We start from the raw sequence: 19,214 nt of genomic DNA on the forward strand, positions 1-19,214 counted from the left end.
GGGCCTCGCTGGAACCACGGGGAAGACATGCAGCCGCAGGACAGAGAAGTCAGCGCTGCCATTCAGATCCGAGCCAGCAAACACAAAAACAATTAATTATTGAGCAAATATACGTGGGGGAGGGAGGACAAGATGAGGAGAAAAGGGGATTATCTGGATCGGTCCCCTGCATAAGTCTCTCCATTCAACCCCTTTGCATTTCCCACTGCTCGATCTCACCCCGGCACTGCTGCTCTGGTCTGCTGAGTTGCCCAGTTGTTTTACTCCTGTTCTCCATTTCCAAATCCTCCTGATTTTGTCTCATTAGCAAATGTCACCAATGCATCCCTCCTTCCTATGCCGACTTGCTAATGTAAATGTGGAAGAAGATCAATCCTCATGCTGCTCCTCAAGGACTTTGTCCTCGAGACAAACAGATCTTCTTCTGCAATATTAATACCCCATTAAAACCCAACATAGCTGTTTTGGACCACGCATGCCTGACAATAGTACCTGGCTCTGTACTGTTCAGCCAAAATCCAGGTGCTGCATTCCCTGCTGTTGCTTTTCTAGACAACGAGAGTGCTGATGTGTCACACTGGTTTAACACAATCAATATCTGGAGAACAGATGAGTTTTGGAGAAGAACTCCATGAGAGTGCTGCAGAGCGGTGCCCAACCATTCCCAAGCATCCCCCAGCTGGGCATGGCGGGGACACGGGGGGCAGAAGCGGGATGGGACAGCTCAGCCTCATGGCGTGTTCCCGTGTTTAAGGATGGTGGAGGAAGGCTAATGAGCGCCCTGCTCTCAGAGCTGATGCTGCAGCGGTGGCCCTTGCTTGGCTTTTCTCCTGAAACTCTTCCCCTAGGTCCCCAAGGTGGCATGGCCATGGGCTGTGTGCGCCCTGCTGTAGGCTGTTTGTGGGAAGCCAAGAGGAGAGGGGAGGCTGCCGCAGGGATGTGCTGAGATGCACTGTTGTTTTCCTTGACTTCTTTTTTTTTTTTTTTTAAACAGGAATAGAAAATGTACCCAATCTCACTTAATTAGCTATTTCCGAACTGAATTGCTGTGAAGGGAAAGCACTGGCTGTGCCATTAAAAGAGGAGAAGGATGGACTCTGCTTGTTTTTCCCTCCAGCTCCTTCCTTGCCATCCCCAGAGGACACACATGGGGTGGCAGAGGCACTTTTGCCCCAAGAAGGACAGCTTCTCCTGGGAAAGGGCTGCGTCTGCCCATACGCACGGATGGACAGATAGACACCCTGCACTATGGTGTCACCAGCCCAGAGTAAGGGTTAGAAGTGCTGGCAGGACCACGGTGCTGAGATGGGCATTTTTGAGCAGTGGGCCTGGGGGGCTGCAGGATCCTGCCCACGCAGTAGAGTGGGGCTGGGGGTGCCATGCAGGACCTGCAGCCTCTGTGGGGGAGGCTCAGTTGCAAATAGGTGTCATAATTTAGATTGGGGTCAGGACACCTATGGAACTCTGCCACGGGGCTGAGGATACCAAGGGGAGCTGGGGGAGAACAGGAGGGAATAATCTCTTCTGTGCCTACCGATTGGGTTTAATGTTATCTCTTTTTAATTTTTCTTAGCTCAGTCACATTTCTGGATCTCTCCTGGTCCCTGACTGCTGTGCTCACTGCCTTTCTGCTGATGCTCCGGCGGCTGCAGCAGACGCTGGGCATCTGTGATAAGTTATTCAGCAGCAGTCTCTGTGCTGGTCCTCAGATTTCAATTTCCACGTTTCCCTTCAGGCTGTTTCCAACTAATTTCTCCATTTGCATAATACCTCCCTTAGGGATGTGCTTGCTCGGCCCCCTTTCCCCTCTTTACAAGTTCATCAGAGATTCAGGCTATTAGTGGAAAACACTTTAATTCTGTCGGCCCTCCAGCCCAGTCCTTTCCCCTGTGCCTCCAATTAAAGAAGGGGCAGGAATGAGACATGGGAAGGGTTGGCAATGCTCCTGCAGGGACCAGGAGCCGGACCCAGAGGTGTGCAGGGGGATCTTCCTCGAGCACGTTCTATTTGAAGCTTTTCCTCCAGGCAGAGCAGCCTGAACGGCAATACTCCAGCCTCTCTCTACCCAGTTCTTGTCCCCCCTCTCGTGGCTAACAGCCCATCCCATCGCAGCACAGGCTGCTGGCTGTGATGCACGCTGCAGCACGGCTCCCCCCACGCTGCCCAGCCACCAGCTGGATGCTCATCTCCGTGGGGAGCTGCAGAACACCTCCAGCTCTTGGCCATCTCAGCGCTCCCACAGCAGCCTGCAGAGCTCACCTCTTCCTTCTGCAGCCCCGCATTAGCGCAAACAGCGTTGTTTTGCCTGCTCTTTTATTAGCTCTTCCACGTTATAAAACATAATGGGAACTTTCAGAACTGCTTCTGAACAGGTCTCTGATGTGCTTCTCTCCCTTATGGCTCGAGTACGACAGGAATTGCAGACATTAACATGCTTCTTTAGGATGAAATGTACATGTGAGGAACACACCGCACCACTTGCAGAGCCAGCGGCAGAGGGGTGAGAGGGCACGAGGTGGGGGGTGAGGAAAGGCCTTTGAACCGAGCCCTTTGGGGCAGTCGCTGCCTTTGTGTCCACCCCTGAAGCACTTGGTTTGTCACTGACAACATACAGATAGGCAGAAGTCAGTTGTAGGCATGGATGTACAGTACTTCCTAGTCAGCAGAGGCCTTCGGACAGATGGAGATGCCCCCTCCAAGATGTGGGAAGAAGTGTACTGGGGTCTTCCCATCTCTTGTGCTCCCCCCAGGCCTCCTCCTCTCTGGATCCTTGCTTCCAGCACCCACCTGAGCTCTGCATGCCATGCCAGTCTTATGCTCCCCACTCCTAGTGCGCAAACCCCCAACTCAGTGTTGAGAGTCGAGATCTTCCCCCCATGCCCTGCAGTCATGTTGTGGGTAGCAATTCCCACTGCAAATATATCCAGATCACCATGGGATGCCAGCCCTTCTGGAGCTCTGAACTACAGTTATTGGGACAATCATCGTGAACACTGGAAAACCTTGTGGGTTTTGCTACTACCTTTGGTGACTGTCTGCAAGCACCAGCCCGCATTTCTTCTTGGTTCTCATCTGGAGCAGGCTAGCTACTGTAGGTCCATCTGGAAGGGATGCAGAGAGTACCCCAGAGCATGCCTTTTCATCACGTTCATGCTGCACGCTCCTCCTTTGCTGCAGCTGAGGGGCCAGGTGCCACTCATGGCACCGACAGATTGTTGTCCCCATCGTAGGAGTCCTGAAACCACACCAGGGCCTCAGATACCCAAAAGAAAGAGCAGTCATTCCTCTCTGCCTGTCCCTTTCATAGGCAAAGCCTGGGCATCGGTGGTGGCTGTCCCCACTGCAGAGCTGGGAGAGGAAGTGGTGGCCCTGGAGCAGAGTGGTGGCAGCAGCCAGCAGCAGCACACAGCATTGCTTTTACACATCTTCCACTGTGCTCCTCCTGGTCCCAGCAGTCAGGTCACTACACAGTTCCCTGCTGTCAGATGGTGTCACACCGCAGTGCCAGGGAGGACGCAGGTTAGTTGAGGATGGAAAGGGACTTCTGGGGGGTAACTGGTCCAAGCCCTGCTCAAGCAGGGCCTCCTAAGAGCTGCTTGCACATAGCCACATCCAGGTGGCTTTTGAGTATCTCCAAGAATCCACTGTGCGTCTGAAAATGGAAAGGGCTGGCACGGGGCATCCAAGCTTGGGTCCTGCTATGCCAGCAGCCCTTGCAAGACTGGCACCCTGTGCTCCACAGGAAGGCTTGACGGGTGGCTGGGGACCGCGCTGGTGTGCAGGCAGCAGTTACACGTGGCCCCCCTTGGAGAGATATGCGATGAGTGCCACCACCACCCCGACGTACACGCCTGTACCGATGGTTATGGAGAGCGCGGCAAGGAAGAGAGCTCGGCGGGAAGCTGAACTGGCCAGGTGGAAATCTCCTTTGGAGACAGCCTTGCTGGTCTGGAAGGAGAAGAAGCACACACCACTGTACCTTCTCACCTGTGCGCAACACAGGGTCAGGCTGCGACACGCAGAGGGATGGATGTGCACGAGCTGGAGCACGCCTCATTCAAGTGCAGAAGCTAAAAGTGGGATGTACAGGCACCCAAGTGCTTCCCTCACCAAAAACATGGCAAACCCTTCCGGAGGTCCATATTCTGCTATTCAAAGCAAGGAGTCTCAGATAAGTGGCCTCTCTGTTGTCCCCTCTGCAGGTGTCCCTCTCTGTATGAACCTGAGGAGAGCCCTAGGCTAGCACTGTGTTTTTTGATACCTAAATTTATCGTGGAGTGCATTCTAATGTGGTTATGTCACCGTGCTTTGCGAACAGATTTTGGTGCCTTGAGTGGGCTAAGTGGGAAGTCTGCTGATGCTCTGCATTTTTGCTGATCACTCCGTATTTAAAAAGATCTCAGGAAGAATACTGTGACTATGTAGGAGCCGTGGCTTATGTGCTTTCTAAGCGTACAGCCAAATCAGCTGGCTACCTTATCCCAGAAGTGCTAGTAGAGCACCAAAGTGAAGGAACAACAGGCCACTTAGAATCATAGAATCATTAAGGTTGGAAAAGACCACTAAGGTCATCCAGTCCAACCAGCAGCTCATCCTCACCATGTCCATTAACCATGTCCATTAACCATGTCCCTCAGTGCCACATGGGCACGTTTCTTGAACACCTTATGTTTAATGACATTTAAAAGATTTTGCCTGCTTTGAATCTTCAGCTGAAACCTATTGACAAAGAAGGGGCAATGATGGAGGCAACATGGGTGCCAGCTCACTGGCTGGCAACTTCCAGCTGCCCTGTGTGCTCAGGGTGCACCCAAAGCTGCTGTCAGTATTGCTCATGGCTGGTGCTCTAGTTACTCTGTTAAAATCAGGGCAGCCAGTGTGCACAGATACAGCCAAAAAGATACTCCTTGCCCCACAGAGTGAGCCCGAGTGGCAACTGTAGCAGAGCTAAGTTTGAATTGTATGAAGCGCATTATCACATGGAGAATGCAGCATGCTGTGCTGTACCGTGTGCAGAAACGTGAAGTCAGCCACTTGGCAGGTCCCAGTCCTCTCACTGGCTCTGTGTCAGATGCTCCTGTTACACACTTATGAAGCTTTCCAGCTTCACACAGCCTGGGGTGGGCACACACAATTTAATGAGTGAGGAGCAGAAACAAAGGTATGGTGATATGGGGACCAGAGTCTCCAGCATGTCTGGTCTGCAGGGCATGAGCAGCAGATGGGATCACAGAGCAGGGTCTCATTACTGCTGGAGAATGGGAGGGCAGATGGAAAATGCCACATTCCTTTGCCTGGCTGGAGGGTGAGAGCCTTCTGCGGGAAAGCAAGAGGAGCCCCAGTTCCCCAGGTAACGCCTGAAGGCTCGGGAGAGCAGTTCAGCTGTGCAGACATCCAGGAGCAGGAAGCACCCCTTGCCTCAGCCCTCAGGGGTCTGGGCATAGAAATGGGCAAAAGGATGCCCGGTGCCCTGCAGGACCCTTTGCTGCAGGGCTGAGCACATGCAAGAGAGCAAAGGAGCCCACGGCTGGGGATCTCTTACCCCTTGGGAGAAGTAGAAGGCAGCAATCCCCAGGGGCCAGAAGCAGCACAGCATGGAGAACAGGGCCAGGCCCAGGTGGTCCCGGGGGGGGAGCATCAGGAATTGGTCCTCGCTTTCGCTGTCACTAGAGGAGTCGCTCTGCAAAGATAAACAGAGTCGGGGCCTGTGGGGAGCTGCACCCGCGCCTCCATGAGCTGCCCCGCGGCCCAGCAGGCCCGGCCACTGCTCCCGGTGACCCCACACGCCCCACAGCCCTGTCCTTCCCCCCAGCTCCCCCCAACTTCCTCCCCAGTCCTGCTCTGGGTCCTCACACGCCTCCCAGCTGCACACTCAAGGCGTGAGTTTCAGAAATATTCCGGCAGCCCAGCCGGGTTCGGTGAGGAAAGCCGTGGCTCAGCACATTCAGGCGCCTCGGCTCCCTGCCAGAGCATTGCTGAGCTCACCGGCTGGGGTCTAGGATTTCCCTGTGAGATATTCTTACACTGAGATATCTGGAGCTTTGGCGGAGCTGGCTGTTTGTCAGCTTAAACTAACTTAAACAAAGTGCCTTAACCCCATTAGGGACCGGTAGATCGATATCCTGCTAAACTAATTTAGAGATTGAAGGGAAGCGGTTGAATCGGAGCCTCCATCACGGTGGCAGTGTGTCCTGTCCTCTTAGCAATCCCATTTCTCACGTCACTGCCATCAGCCTGCCTGTGTTTGGCCACGGCCTGCCCAGCTGAACTGTTTGGCAGTGATGTGTGCTGTGGGAAGCCACGGAGAGGTGGGGAGAGCCAGGGAAGCCACTCCACTGGCCCTCGGGGCAGCAGCAGAGCTGTGCCAGCAGATGGGCCCTGGCTCCAGCACGCACCGGGGACCTGCCAGGTCCTGGGTAATGTGCAGAATGAGGCTGCTTCGCCAGCTTTATTCTTTCCCTGCGAGATCCATCCTGCCTTGATATATTAAGCTTTCTTGCACTAACATCATGCATGTGAATTTTGCTGTTATGCAACAGGAGCACTGTTTCCCATTACATCCAGCATCACGGTGGCCACACATCGCCCTTGTCAAAGGGTTGCTGTCGCCGTAAGCACGCTGCAGAGACGGCCCCAGACGGTTTCCAGACTGCCAGCAGAAAAGCTGGCGGCCTCCATCTGAGGTCCGCGCTGAGGGGAAGGGATTGGGAATGTTAAGCAGAAAGAAGAAATTCTGGGTGCATAGAGACTGAGGAGACAGGAGAGAGTGGGGTCTGGGAGGGAAGCCAAGCACTTGGCCCAGTCACCACAGGAGGTGAGTGGTGCCAACCCTCCGCACAAAGCTCACCTCGTACTCCTGGAGCTCCTCCTCCTCCACCTCGTAGGACACGGTTTGGATGCGGATGTCACTCTCTACCAGGCAGGACCCTTGTGCCTCGTGCCCATCAGGGCTGTCAGACAGAACCTCTTTACCTTCCGTAAAAGTGGTCTCACAGCTCTCTGTCTTGCTGTCCTTTGCCTTGAGAGCAGTCTCATCTTTCACGAGGATGAAATTGGGGCCGTACAAGGCTTCCACAGCCAGCTGCAGGGAGCTGGCATCCAGCAGCTGGTGAGTCCTGGCTCCGCCAGTGTTTTGGAAGATGTAGGAGTACAGTTTCCCTTGGCAGTGGTGGCCGGGGTAGTCTTGGTTGTGGTGCTGGTGGTAAGAATAGCTGCTGTGGAGGTGCCCGTTAGCCTTGGCCAACAGCGGGTCCTGGAGCTCGCGCACACTCTCCATGCTGCTGGCAGGGTAGGAGGAATCCTGTGGGAGCAGAGAGCAGAGGGGGCTGTCACCCCCTCATGGCAAGGCAGTGGGGAAGCCATTGCCCACGCGGAGCCAATGTGAGCAAAGCAAGAGGGAACAGGATTTGGCAGCGTGAGGGAAAAGAAGAGCCCTCCCCCACTTCCCACAGCTTGAATGCTCTCCTACCAGAATGATCATCTCCTTGTCCCTCCCCAGCTGGTAGGAAGATAAGGATCCAGCTGTGCAGCAAAGCGATCTGGTTCAGGCTAGATTAAGATTGCTGTGTCTATAACGCATCTCGATATGGCCATGTGCAGCCTGATGGGAGCAGTCCCTCTGCATCTGTAGAGCTGGCTCATAATCTGTACTGCTACAAAGCGTGCTCAGATAGTGGTTTCATGGACATGGGACAATCTCTGAGGGCTCTTTTGTGGCTGGGCTGAGGCTGGGGTGTGGGGAGGCAACAGCTGAGGAAAGCCAGGAGTCCTCAGCTACCGGTGCCAACACTGGTTTCTTCCTGAGGAAAATTCCAGTCCTTACTCCCTTCCTCCATTTCAGAGCGCTGAAACACTCTGCTGCCTTCTTCTTCTTTTTTTTTTTTTTTTTTCTGACATGAAATTTTCTGAGATGAAACATTTCAACCCTACTTCTTCAAAGCAGCGCTCACTGTTTTGGCTTTCCAACCCATCTCAGCACACAGAAAATGTGTAGTGAAATATCAGAATCCCCCAGGAGAGAGGAACGATCGCTTCGCGCTGCTCAGTATCCGTGTGCCCTCTTTTCCAGCCCTCCCTGCGTGCTCCAGGCTGCTGGAGCGTGCCACCTTCCTGCCTTGCAGCCCCAAATGTCACTCTGTTCCCCAGAGGCCTCCGCAGCTGCTTCCTCTGCTGGATGCTGCAAAGCAGAGCACACAGCTACCTGCCATAGGGCTCCCTGTGGTGCACCGGCCCTACCGACGGCAGGCTCGTTGCTTTGGCTTCAAATCAATCCTCAGATAGAAAATATAAATGAAGAAGTTGGATTTGAGGACTCCAGGGAGCAAAAAGCCCAATTGCCTCCCAAAAGGCCCCGTTCTCTCGGCCAAATTCTGCCGTACTGCACGGCTTTTAGTGCCACAGCCCGTTGTAAATGTCCCTGTTGATGGGCTTTGTGTTGGCAGCAGTTGGCACATTTTAGAAAGCTGTTTAGGAAAATGAAGCCATTCAAAAGCACTCCCACATTGCTAAAACACTGCATGAATGCTCTCCACACCTCCCTCCCCAAAATCATTGTCTGCTTTCTCCCACCTTGCCAATAAGGTACTCAATGGCTCACGCAGCAGATGGGCAGGAAGTATTTCCACAATGTTTAAGGGTGATGCAAGTTGGTATCACAGATATTTTCATTTCCTGCACAGACCAAAATAACCATGCCTACCTCAAGATGCCAATCAGATTTACAACAAAATCGTAGAATCATAGAATGGTTTGGGTTGGAAGGGACCTTAAAGAACCAACCCCTTGATGTGGGCTGCTAAATCAGAAACCAGATCAGGTTGCCCAGTGCCCCATCCAACCTGGCCTTGAACTCCTCCAGGAATGGAGGTATTTTTCTTTATTAATTAAACAATAAGGACTGAGCAGTCTCTGTGCATCACCTGAGTGTAGCAGCCCAACCAGGAGCCCAACTCCAGCAAAGCTGCTGGTCGTGATGAGGCATCGGCATCTCCAGGAATGTTTCTGGCCACACTACCAGATGTGCTGGGAGGGATCCGGCAAGGGGATGCTGCAGGTGTGGATGTTGCTGCTTATCATAGGTGAGGCCAGCAGCACTGATTCTGAGGAGGGGGAGATGAGTCTGCTTACAGAACTGGGAAGCGAGCACAGCGTGAGTGAGGGACAGATATAAGGGAAAGGGGCTGTGAGGAATTAGGAACCCAATAGCCAGCCTGGGGGGGAGCAGGGAGTGTTCAGGATGGGAGCTCTGAAAAACAAGCAGAGGTGGGACACAGTGAGGCCACCAGTAACTCACAGCAAAAGCTCAGCAAAAAAAGAAAAGCCATGAGAAATGATGGGGCAGGGCAGGAAGAGCACCCCTACATGGCTGGGCTATTGCTGAGCAGAACTCTGCTCACCTAGGGCATCTCAATGGGTGGAGTCAGATGATGGGACGTGGGCTGGCTGACTTGAGTCACATCTAAGGGCACTCCAGGATTGTAGAGAGTGACCTGCACTAAACTCCTTTCCTTGTTGTCTTTCACCCTGAGGAGTATAAGATGATGCAGAGCCTGGTGGAGACCAGGGCTATAAAAACATTACAGGTAATATTCAGGTGGGAACTGCAGGATGAGTGAGGCACAGCGCCAGCTACGCGTGTGCAGGAATGGACAGAGCTTTCCCAAACCTATGTGGTTTATCGGGATCCTACATAAGATTTAGCCACGCTGGGACTTCACAAAGTAAGCCTGGTAATAACTAGGCTTGGGGGAAGAGGAATGAAGCAGGCTGATGAAAGCAAAGAAGATGTAAAAGCCCAACTTGGGAAGAGCAGACACTCTCCGTCCTCATTACAAGCATGACAGTGTAGCATGGAGAGCAATTAGCCCTGTGGTGCTGGCAGCAGGCAGCAGCAGCGAGATACTCTCAGGCACAAGGTGCCCAAATATAGGTGTACACATAGCATAGGGACATAACATCCTGAGTGACACAGAGCCCCATGCCTCAGCCCTGCGTGCTCCCTGCAGTCAAGCTGAGCACTGTGGCCAAGGCAATGTGTGGTGGCCCCTCCAAGCTGCCTCTTCGCCCTAAGCACCACAAACATGTTTCCCAGCTGTGGGAACCCCATCCCTGGAGGCACTCGAGGCCAGGTTGGATGGGGCCCTGGGCAGCCTGAGCTGGTGGGGGGCAGCCCACAGAGTGGGACTGAGTGGGCTTGGAGATCCCTTCAACCCAAGCCTTTCTGTGGTTCTGTGATACTATAAACCACGGGGCTGGGCTCTCCCTGGCTCTCCTGGTTTTTCCCTGCAGAGCAGGAAAATTGCCTTCAGTACTGCGATCTTTTCCAACCAGGTAGAGAAGGAACCAAAATAAGGCACGACAATGAAAACATACCAAATTCGGCTCCGTGCGTCACGCAGCCCACCTCCACACCCCATCCCCACGGCTGCCCCAGCTTGGCGGTGCAGCACTCGCTGAGACCCTCGGCACAGATGCTGCCTGCGATTAGTCCAGTTAATGATGAATTAAGTGGTTGTTCCAAGAATCAATCATCAGCTAATTGCCTTGTCAAGCAAACACTCTGCCCTACTCCTCCGGCTCATTAGAAGGCTGTGATTGCGCTATGTGTCCTCACATTTCCAAGAGAGAAGGGCAGCTTAGCCTGGCCTAAGGCACAGGGAAGGTCAGCGTGCTCAGGAAAAACGGGAAAAAGCAGCAAATCGGTCTCTGGGGCGGCCCAGCGACAGCGGTCCCCCCCGGCCGCCGTGGGGAGAGGTGGCCGCTAGGTGTCCCAGGCGCTCCACGCAGCGCGGGGGCTGCGGGGTCCCCAGGTGTCCCCGTGCGCAGGGACGGAGCTGGGGAGGGGCAGCGGGATGGAGGAGGGCGGCGGCGATGAGCCGCTTGGCTGTGTGGGTGGCGAGGTGTAAAATTAGCACGTTCGGGCCCTCTCGGTGTCCCTTTTTTTTTAGCCGGAGAGATGCAAACGAATAAACAAATCAGCGAGCGGGTGATCCTGCAGGATGGCTGGGGGTGTGGGGGATGCCCCGCTGCTGGAGGCAATGGGGTGCCACGGGGCAGCCGCCTGCTTCGTGCCGGGGATGGGGCCGGGACGAGGCCAGGAGAGCTCTCGAGGTGCCGACAGCTGCTCTGGGACCTTCATCTCAGCCCCCAGGACCAGAACGCTTGCCTCCAGCCAGTCTTAGCCCGCAGCAGCAAGCCCCAGCGAGCCAGTGGGAGCGCTTTGTGCCAATCAGAAGTGATGGACAGCTCTCACCAGAGGCTTCTGCACGTTGCAAAACGTTGGTTTGAGGACCAAGAGGAGTCGCTGGGAGCTGGTGCGAGTCAGCACAGTGACTCCGGTGCGGAGAGGCTGTCGCTCAGCATCACAGCTATTGGAGGAAGCAGCCCAGGAGAGATGTCCTCCCAGCATCAGGGGAAAGTGCCTTCTCATGTTTTCTGCCCCGTAGGAACAACAGCTCAGGTCAATTTCAGGCTTCAAACTCCCCTTGCTCAGCTCAGGACCACCCTAAGGACATACTGTGGCTGCTGTCCTCTGGAGGGACACACACTGGCACCCCACCCTCTGCGCTAATGCCTGCTTAGGAATGCCCATGAGGGCAGAGTTGCTGGGAACCAGGGCTGTCAGCCCAGTGCTCTGGCCCAGCCAAGCTCCCTGCCCAGGTATCTGCGTGCACTGTGAGCCTCTGCCATAGGGCATCTCACGGAGTTCCCTGAGGATGTGCTTACTGCCAGGGTGTTCTCACTGCTGCAGGAAGGCGAGCAGAAGCTCGTGCATGTGGGTTGTAATTTTACTCATGGCTGGTTTCTCTGTGCTAGTGGTTCCAGTCTTCAGTTTCACATAGATTTTCTCCATTGCTGTTTATTCCTAGCACTGAACAGAACATGACTGCCACCCCACATGGCTCCAACTCTTCTTCCAGCTCCCCCATTTCACCCATACCCTCTGCTTCAGTCCCATCATCTCCACCTCAAGGCTCTTCCTCTGTCTGTGAGCTCCCCAGGGCCATGGCACCCTGACCACATCCTGTCACGCAGCTCAGGGTTGACCTGGCAAAGGAGACCCCACTTTTACCCAGGCAAGAGGTGTGGGCCAGCTGAGAGCAGCGTAAGGCGAGGACAAGGACATAGCACACAGCTAGCAGTTGTTACCAGTGAGGACAGGGAAATGTCCACCCCTTCCAGAGGGTTTGAGATGGGATGAAGCCATGTGCTCTCTCCATGTCCCCCTGCTATCAGACAAGGCTGGCAACGTACATCGGTTATTAGGAACTGTTCATTTGTCTCTGTTTAAAACACATACGTACAAATGACTCATGAGCACCCTGAAGGCTGGTGCTATCACCTCCCTTCCCCACTGGCCTGTTTATGTTGTCCTCTATCTGCCTTCATTCAGCTCAGGGGGATTTCCTTCTCCTGGGCCATCACTCTTTCCCTCACAGCTCAGACATTTCATTCATTTGCCAATAATCTGCTCTCCCTTACTTACGACTTATACTGTGGACACGGCACATGTCTCCTTCACTTTTCCAACCCCAAAGTTTCCCACCTGTGAGCAGCATACTGATGTCCAGCACAGGAGCACATCGCACAAACTTCAGCTGCTACCCCAGCCAGTAGGCGCTATGCAAGCCAAATGGTGCTAATATCTGCTACTGCCAAAGAAATGGAGTCATCGGATGGGGATCTGCCCCCCCCCTCCCCCGTGTTTAAGGAGGCTCCCACTGGTGGCAGCTACACAGTTTTTCAATGTCTCTGTTAAGCACTCTGCTCCAGGCTCACCGGAGCACTCGGCTTGCTTTGCTGCCTTCTTCGCTTCGCAGACAAACAGCAGCAGTAAGGACTATTGAGAGGAAATCTATAAAGGGCTTCCCCCCCCTCTCAGCACCGTGTCTTGGCTTTTCAACTGAAACCACCGATCCTTTGCCCATCACGGATTCTACAGACGGAGAGAAGCTGGCTCAAAGTGTGGCCTAAAAAGACCCCCTCAGAGCAGCGGGCAGAGGAGTGCCACGAGCGGTGCTCCCAGGCCTGGCTGCAGGGCTCCAGGGCAGGGAGGGGATCTGCACCAGGCAAAGGCGGGGATACGCTGTGCAAATGCACCGTGCTGGAGCTGCAGCAAATTACTCATTCCTTAATAACGGTGTTTATTACCTGCCTCTGATGGTGGTTCGGGGAGCTGAAGCGAAGCCGATTCAGCTCCCCAGTGCTTTCCATCTGCCAGCCATTTTCATGACAACAGAAACTTTTGCTGGAGAAACGCAGTCTCTGCCTTTTTGATTGGGTAATTCCTTCTCCTGACAGCCCACAGAGTCACCAGCCTCGTCCCCGGGAGGCCGGGGCTGCGTGCCCTGTGCCCGCGGGCAGCCTCAGACCCCTCTCCCCCGGCCGCCCCCGTTGTTTGCCCGGCGCTGCTTTCCACTCGGAGTCTTCCTGGGGAAAGGGGTTCTCCCGAGGTGCTGCAAAGGAAATTTGCCTCTCGGAGGCAAAACAAGCAACCCGGTACGGCGCGTCGGTGGAGAGCGGCGCGGGTTCTGTGCAACCTGCAGCGGCTTTGGAGAATGAATAACCAACGGGCGCTGGTCAGCTCCAGAGAGCGCTCCTCTTCCTAACTCCGAGCCGCAGATGCGAGCCCGGGAGGGCTGCCCCGGGGACACGCGCGGAGGCTCTGCCCGAGCGGGTCGTGTTCCAGTTCCGCACCGCCACGGCCCCTCCGCGCCGCGCTCCTCGCTGCCGCCGCCCTGCACTCCCCCGGGTGACCCGGGCCGCTCGGACAGCCCGGCAGAAGGGAAGCCCCAAACTTCGGAGAGCCGCCGGCTGGCTTCCCATTCACGCGGCAGCCCCGGGTGCCTCCGCAGCCCCTCGGCCATAGTCAGCCTCAGAAACTTTTGCCGAAACCCTTCCCTTTCGCCCACCCCGGCACCCACGAACGGTAGCATCACCCCGGGCGCCGCCGCCACCCTCTCTCTCCGAGTCGCAGCCCTAACAGCCCCCGACACATTTTCCCAGCCCGAGGCGCTCCCCGAAGCAAACCGCATCCCCCCCCCCCCCCCCCCCCCCCCCCGACCCGAGCAGGCTCTCTTACCTCGGCTCAGCCGCCAAGTTGGAGAGGCGGCGGAACGGCGGCGGGCATGGCTGCGGCGGGGCTGCCCGGGGCCCGGCGGGGCTGCGAGGGCTGCGGGGAGCGGCACGGCGGAGCCCCGGGCGGTGGCGGGCGGTGCGGCAGCGCGGCGGGCGCGGTGCGGTGCGGTGCGGTGCGGCAGAGGGGCCCCCGCCTGCGGCGGCACCACCGCTCTCCGCCGCTCTCGGCCGCGCTGCTCCCGGCTCCCGGCGGCCGCTATCGGGAGCTGCGCGTCGCCAGCGCTCCTTTTGTGAGCGCCTCTCCTCGGCGTGGCTTCTCCTCCCGCTGGGTTAGAGAGAGAGGAGGAAAGTCGCTGCCTTCTCTGCTCCCTGCCTTTGGCACCGCACAGCCCCTGCCGCTCCCCTGATCGTCCGGAGGGAGCCCCCTGCGAGAGCTTAAAGGGAGAAGGAAATGGGATTTGTCGCTGAGCCTCAGCCAAGTTCTGTCCTGCCTTCCACCGCAGGGACCCCGGGCAGCGGCAGGATTGGCCTCACGCTCGCTGGGTAGCGCTCCGGTTGAGCGGAGTGAATCCAGATTCACACCAATACGACACGAGATGGCACCGACCATGCAAGTCTTCCTCTCCCCCACTCTGTCCAGGAGATGCTCCAGCAGCTCCCCAAGCTCTGCGCTCCCCACCTGCTCCTGAACTCCCCAGAGCTCAGCTCCTCCCCCGGCTCAGCAGGAGCGCACGAGGCTGAAGAGTGGCTCATCCAGAGCTGGGGACTGGGGCACCTCATCGACCCAGGCTCCCAGTTGGGTGCACGTCTTTCTAGGAGCCGCAGGGACTGACTGTATCATGCAGGTTGGGAGCGTGAACAGGGTCTGGGCTTTGTGTCCTCCCATTAAGGATAGCGACAAGTGTTGCAGCTGGCTGGAAGCTCCCTGGGGGCAGAGCACATGTCCCCATGCAGGTAGCACTGGGGAAGATTTGAGCCCACAGCCCCAGCCATGGGCAGGTGGCCACAGCCAGGGGACCAGGATGGCAGCTAGAGCAGAATGCCTGCTGTTAATTTAGCAGTCCCCAGATAAAAGTGTCTCTGTCGGCCAGACCCAGCTGGCATAGCATGGGGAGTGGTGTGGTGGTGTGGGGGGGGGTCCCACACAGCCTTCAAACCCCAAGAAGGAAACAGTGTTCATGTCTCTAGGGAGTGGGACAAATGAGAAGGTGCTTGAGATGCCACAAAGGAGGTGGAGGGGAAAGCAGTTCTACAGCATCTCTGCAGGCGAAGGTCTGCCAGCCCAGGTGGTAGCATGCGACTCCCTGCTTGTTGGCAAGACTTGGTGGCAGTGGCCTTCTCCAGGAGCTGCTGGTGGCAATGGGCATGCACACAGCTGCAGGCAGCCCCATTGTCTGCCTCCACTGTCAGCTCCTGCACAGCTGCATTCAGCCAGCACCTGCTAATTAGAGAGGGCCAGGAAGGAAGAACCTCACCACACATGGCCAGCCCTTCGGCAAGGCCTGAGGGGCTCTGATGCTGCTGAGAAAAGGGTCTGCATGCTGCAGGGTAGCTAGAATGATAAGTCAGGAATGGAAGAAGCACCTCGATCCTTGGCTTGCCAAGACCCAAGGAGCTGCCGAGGAGCCTAGATGCCCAGCAGGAGGACAGAGATATAGCTGATGGATGCCAGTGCTGCCTCTGCTGGTGTGTGGCATCTCTGCCCTCATGAGCAGCTTCGGCAGCGCCATCCTTCACACAGGCCGTGAGCAATCACTGGATTAAAATGCAGCGCTGCAGTTCCTCGGCCGGGTGGGGGATTAGCCCTCGCCAACTTTGCGGGCGGTACTTAGCAGCAGAGCTGCTTCTCCTGGCTGTGTGGCGATAAGGCGACATTAGCATCGCAAATCTAAGCCTCGCCGGCCTCGGGCAGATCCAAGGGAAACACAGGCGTACACTGATACGGGATGTATACGCTTGTGCTTAGGGAGGTGTGGTGTAAAACAGGTTGGGGGTCAGCCCCCCAGCCCGTGTCACGACGGGGCAGCGTCCCTGGGAGGTGACATGAGTGCCACCCTGCCTGTAAAGGCTACGTGACCAACAGTCAGCAATGAGCCACCCCAGGGCAGTGAGGGCGAGCCGCGTGCCAGGCACCTCCTCACCCAGAGAGCCAACAGGGCCAGGGTTCGAGGTCTTGAGAGCCCTTTCCCTGCTGAGCACTGCCTTGTATTTCTGCCTCCATTGGGGAGAAGGAAAGAAAAACGGATGTACGAGTGGCCCCTGCTCCCAGCTGCAGGTGGTAAGGGAGTCCTCTGGTGAGAACGGATCCAGCAGAAGGAAATGAGATGTCATTACATTAAATATTAGCCGATGCGCTCTCACATTGGGCTTGTTATACCAGCTAAGTGATGCTTCTCTTCAAAAAAATAATTAGAAGAAAATGCTGCCATAGACATAGAATACATGAGTAAAAGGCTGTGGTAGCATTTCAGAGATGCCGTGCGCAGGAAGGTGGGCCTTTGTTTTTGATTATGTTGTATCAAACATTAAAAACTCACTGCCAACGTGTCCCGAGCTTCACAGGCTTCATCTAGCTACAGACATAGCAACAGATAAATACGCCACGACAAATTTGGTAACAGTACTTTATTGACGGCCAAGAACCAGATCGCTGCATGCTGCAAGCCTGAACTCCTGCCAGCAGCCACAAGAGGAGAGCCGAGATGAAAGATTTACCGCCGGGAATGGACCGAAACTACTAAAACCCGAAATAATTGGAAGGTCTCCATGAAGGTGAGGGCTCAGCTGCGGCACGTCCTCGGAACGCGGCGAAAGCAAGCAAGAGGAGATGAAAGGCAAACACAGCGCTCGAGAGGGGCAGCGGGGCCGCGTGGGGACGGGAGGCGTCCGTGGGAGCCGAGCGCTGTGATCTGACGGCCGCAGCGCAGAGATGGGGGGACGCGGCAGAGATTAGCTGATATTTGTGGCTGTTCAAAATGATCGGCTTAGCGAAAGCTGGAATCGAGAGAGGAGCTTTGGAGGGATCAGCCAAACCTAATTAATTGAGCAGCGTGGTGGGAGAGGAAATTAAGTGTGGACAAGTAGAAGGAGAAGCATATTGGAAGGAACGACTTCAGCTCTCCATAATTGCTCGTGGTTTCTAAATTAACTGGAAGCATTAAGGGAAGAAAGATGTGGGTGGATCTGTGGACAATAGAGTGAAAACCATCTGGTTAATGTACAGTGGTGAGGGGGAAAAAAACACACGTGTTGTCAGTTTGCTTTCATAAAGGGATACAGAAAATAACAAAAATATTACTGTATGTGTTGGTAGTGACTCAGCTGTTATGGACGAGTCCAGGTTTTCAATTAGAAGACAAATTCTGACTGTTTATGATGAAAGACACAGAAAAGCGTTTTAAAAAGCCTCCTGTAGTAGTGAAGCGCTGGGCCCTGGGGGGCAGAATGAAGTCCGTGGCGTTCCCGAGCATCCCGGAGGGCTCAGGAAGGCAGATGTAAGCTACGGGTCCCCCCCAGAAACATAACAGCCAGCACGAAGGTGTGCCATGCCTCTAATGCTGTTAGCACCTGATCACTGGGATACCTCAGCTAAAGCCCAGGAAAAGCTTGTGTCTGCGATCTGTTTGAACACCTTCCTTCTGGGATTGGTGTCATTCTCCTCCCTCTCGCTAAGCAGAAACGATGGCTGCTGCCAAAAGCACTTGAATGCATCTGAGCCTGCGGGGACGTCCCTTTGTCCCCAGCCCCCGTGGGGTCTCTGGGATGGGTCTCAGCTCCGCTGCTGCTGCAGGGCCTGTGGCAGAAGATGGATGCAGCAGGGAGGCTGCCTTCAGAAAGCCATTCGGAGCACCTGAATCCTGCCGTAATTATGCTCTTGATTTGCATATCATGAATAGCCATTCAGCAGTACCTTCCTTTCCCTCAGCTCAGCTAGGAAGCCTTGCTAGATGCCTGAAGCATGTGACAGTGATGGCAATTCCCATCCTCAAGGGTAGCTGCCTGGATCCCTTCCCATCTGGGACTTGGCGGTCCTTGAGGGAAAGGGTAGGTCCTTATTGAGGAGCTGGTCCTTTGAAGAGTTGGATGATCCTTATGGGTCCCTTCCAGCTCGGGGTATTCGATGATTCTTATGAGGACGAGAGACTTCCGTGAATCCCAAACATCCTCTTAGGAGCTGTCCTGAACCGGAGCCAGCCAGGGGGAGGCTGAAGAATGGAGAACAGCACCCTCAGTGCTGGGAAATGGTTTGGAGCAATGAGGAGGAGGCAGGGGGCTGTGGGTATGGGTGTGTGCATTCCGGGCAGGGGATGCGTGCAGGAGGACACCTGGAGGAGAAGAGCATAGAGAGGGGAACCCTGCATGCAGGCCTGCTGTTCTGCATCGCTTTGGCAAAGCAAAGCAGCTCTAAACCCAGAATAATGAACGGGCCATATGCTCCAGTGCTTTCACTGGCAGACAGAGCCTTATGGTAAATCAGGCCATAAAAGGTAACATCCTCTTGAAAAAAGGAAGCTGGGAGTGCCTGTCTGCTTGTTAACCGTGCGGGGAGGTCATCTGGGCAGGGAGTCACTGGGGGCTCTCGCTAGGTGAATGCTCACCCAACACTTTTGACCACGCTGGTTTTAGCCACATTGAGTTGGCCCATAAAGAGGCTGTGCCAGGTGTGGACGTGTCCCATCCATGGGACATGGGAGGGAGACACACTGGACAAGGGTTCCTCCATCTGCAGCAGCCCTCATGCTACAACATGGGCACAGAGGGCTGCATCCAGACACAGCCAAGTCTGAGACCACCTGTGGTTGCGGTCACCTGCTGGAAAGCAGCTCCCCTGCTGACTAATTGCTGAACAAAGCATCTTTGTACTCTGACAGACGGAGCCCCGGGGAGCTCCTAGCTCAGATATTGGCAGGAGGCAAAGACTCTGGAAATGAGGCTTTACAGCACTGCCAAAGCCCGAGATGAAAGGGAAGCAGCAGGCTTGGAAATAAGACATCCAGTGGCAGTGGTGTGAGCACCGCAGGGAATACCTCATTTGAGCTGGGACAGAGTGGTGGTGGGGCCTCATCCCCACCCATGTGGTCCGGGGCCTCATGCAGACCTCCAGCATCCTGCTGTCCTGCCCCGGGGCTCACAGTCAA

At 55.5% G+C, this 19,214-nt stretch overlaps 1 protein-coding gene across 1 annotated transcript; it reads right to left on the reverse strand.

Moving 5' to 3' along the window:
• Positions 1 to 1,835: 1,835 nt before the first annotated feature.
• Positions 1,836 to 14,288, reverse strand: SYNDIG1L (synapse differentiation inducing 1 like). Its single transcript, XM_015287675.4, has 4 exons — positions 14,081 to 14,288; positions 6,848 to 7,300; positions 5,543 to 5,680; positions 1,836 to 3,948 (listed from the first exon to the last, which is right to left on the reverse strand). Exons 2-4 carry the CDS (start codon positions 7,274 to 7,276, stop codon positions 3,790 to 3,792), a joined length of 726 nt encoding a protein of 241 aa, XP_015143161.2. The 5' UTR covers positions 7,277 to 7,300; positions 14,081 to 14,288; the 3' UTR covers positions 1,836 to 3,789.
• Between the last annotated feature and the right edge of the window lie 4,926 nt (positions 14,289 to 19,214).

The sequence above is a fragment of the Gallus gallus genome, chromosome 5 (genome assembly GCF_016699485.2).
Source record: "Gallus gallus isolate bGalGal1 chromosome 5, bGalGal1.mat.broiler.GRCg7b, whole genome shotgun sequence".
Taxonomy (NCBI): Eukaryota; Metazoa; Chordata; class Aves; order Galliformes; family Phasianidae; genus Gallus; species Gallus gallus.

Bases quoted from the DNA above. Each gene is read 5' to 3' on its own strand.
- SYNDIG1L (XM_015287675.4), bottom strand. From the start codon at position 7,276: ATGGAGAGTGTGCGCGAGCTCCAGGACCCGCTGTTGGCCAAGGCTAAC. The intron at 5,681-6,847 runs GTGAGCTTTGTG...TTATCTTTGCAG, and splicing joins AGGAGCTCCAGGAGTACGAG to AGCGACTCCTCTAGTGACAG. The intron at 3,949-5,542 runs GTAAGAGATCCC...TTCTCCTTCCAG, and splicing joins CCTTCTACTTCTCCCAAGGG to ACCAGCAAGGCTGTCTCCAA.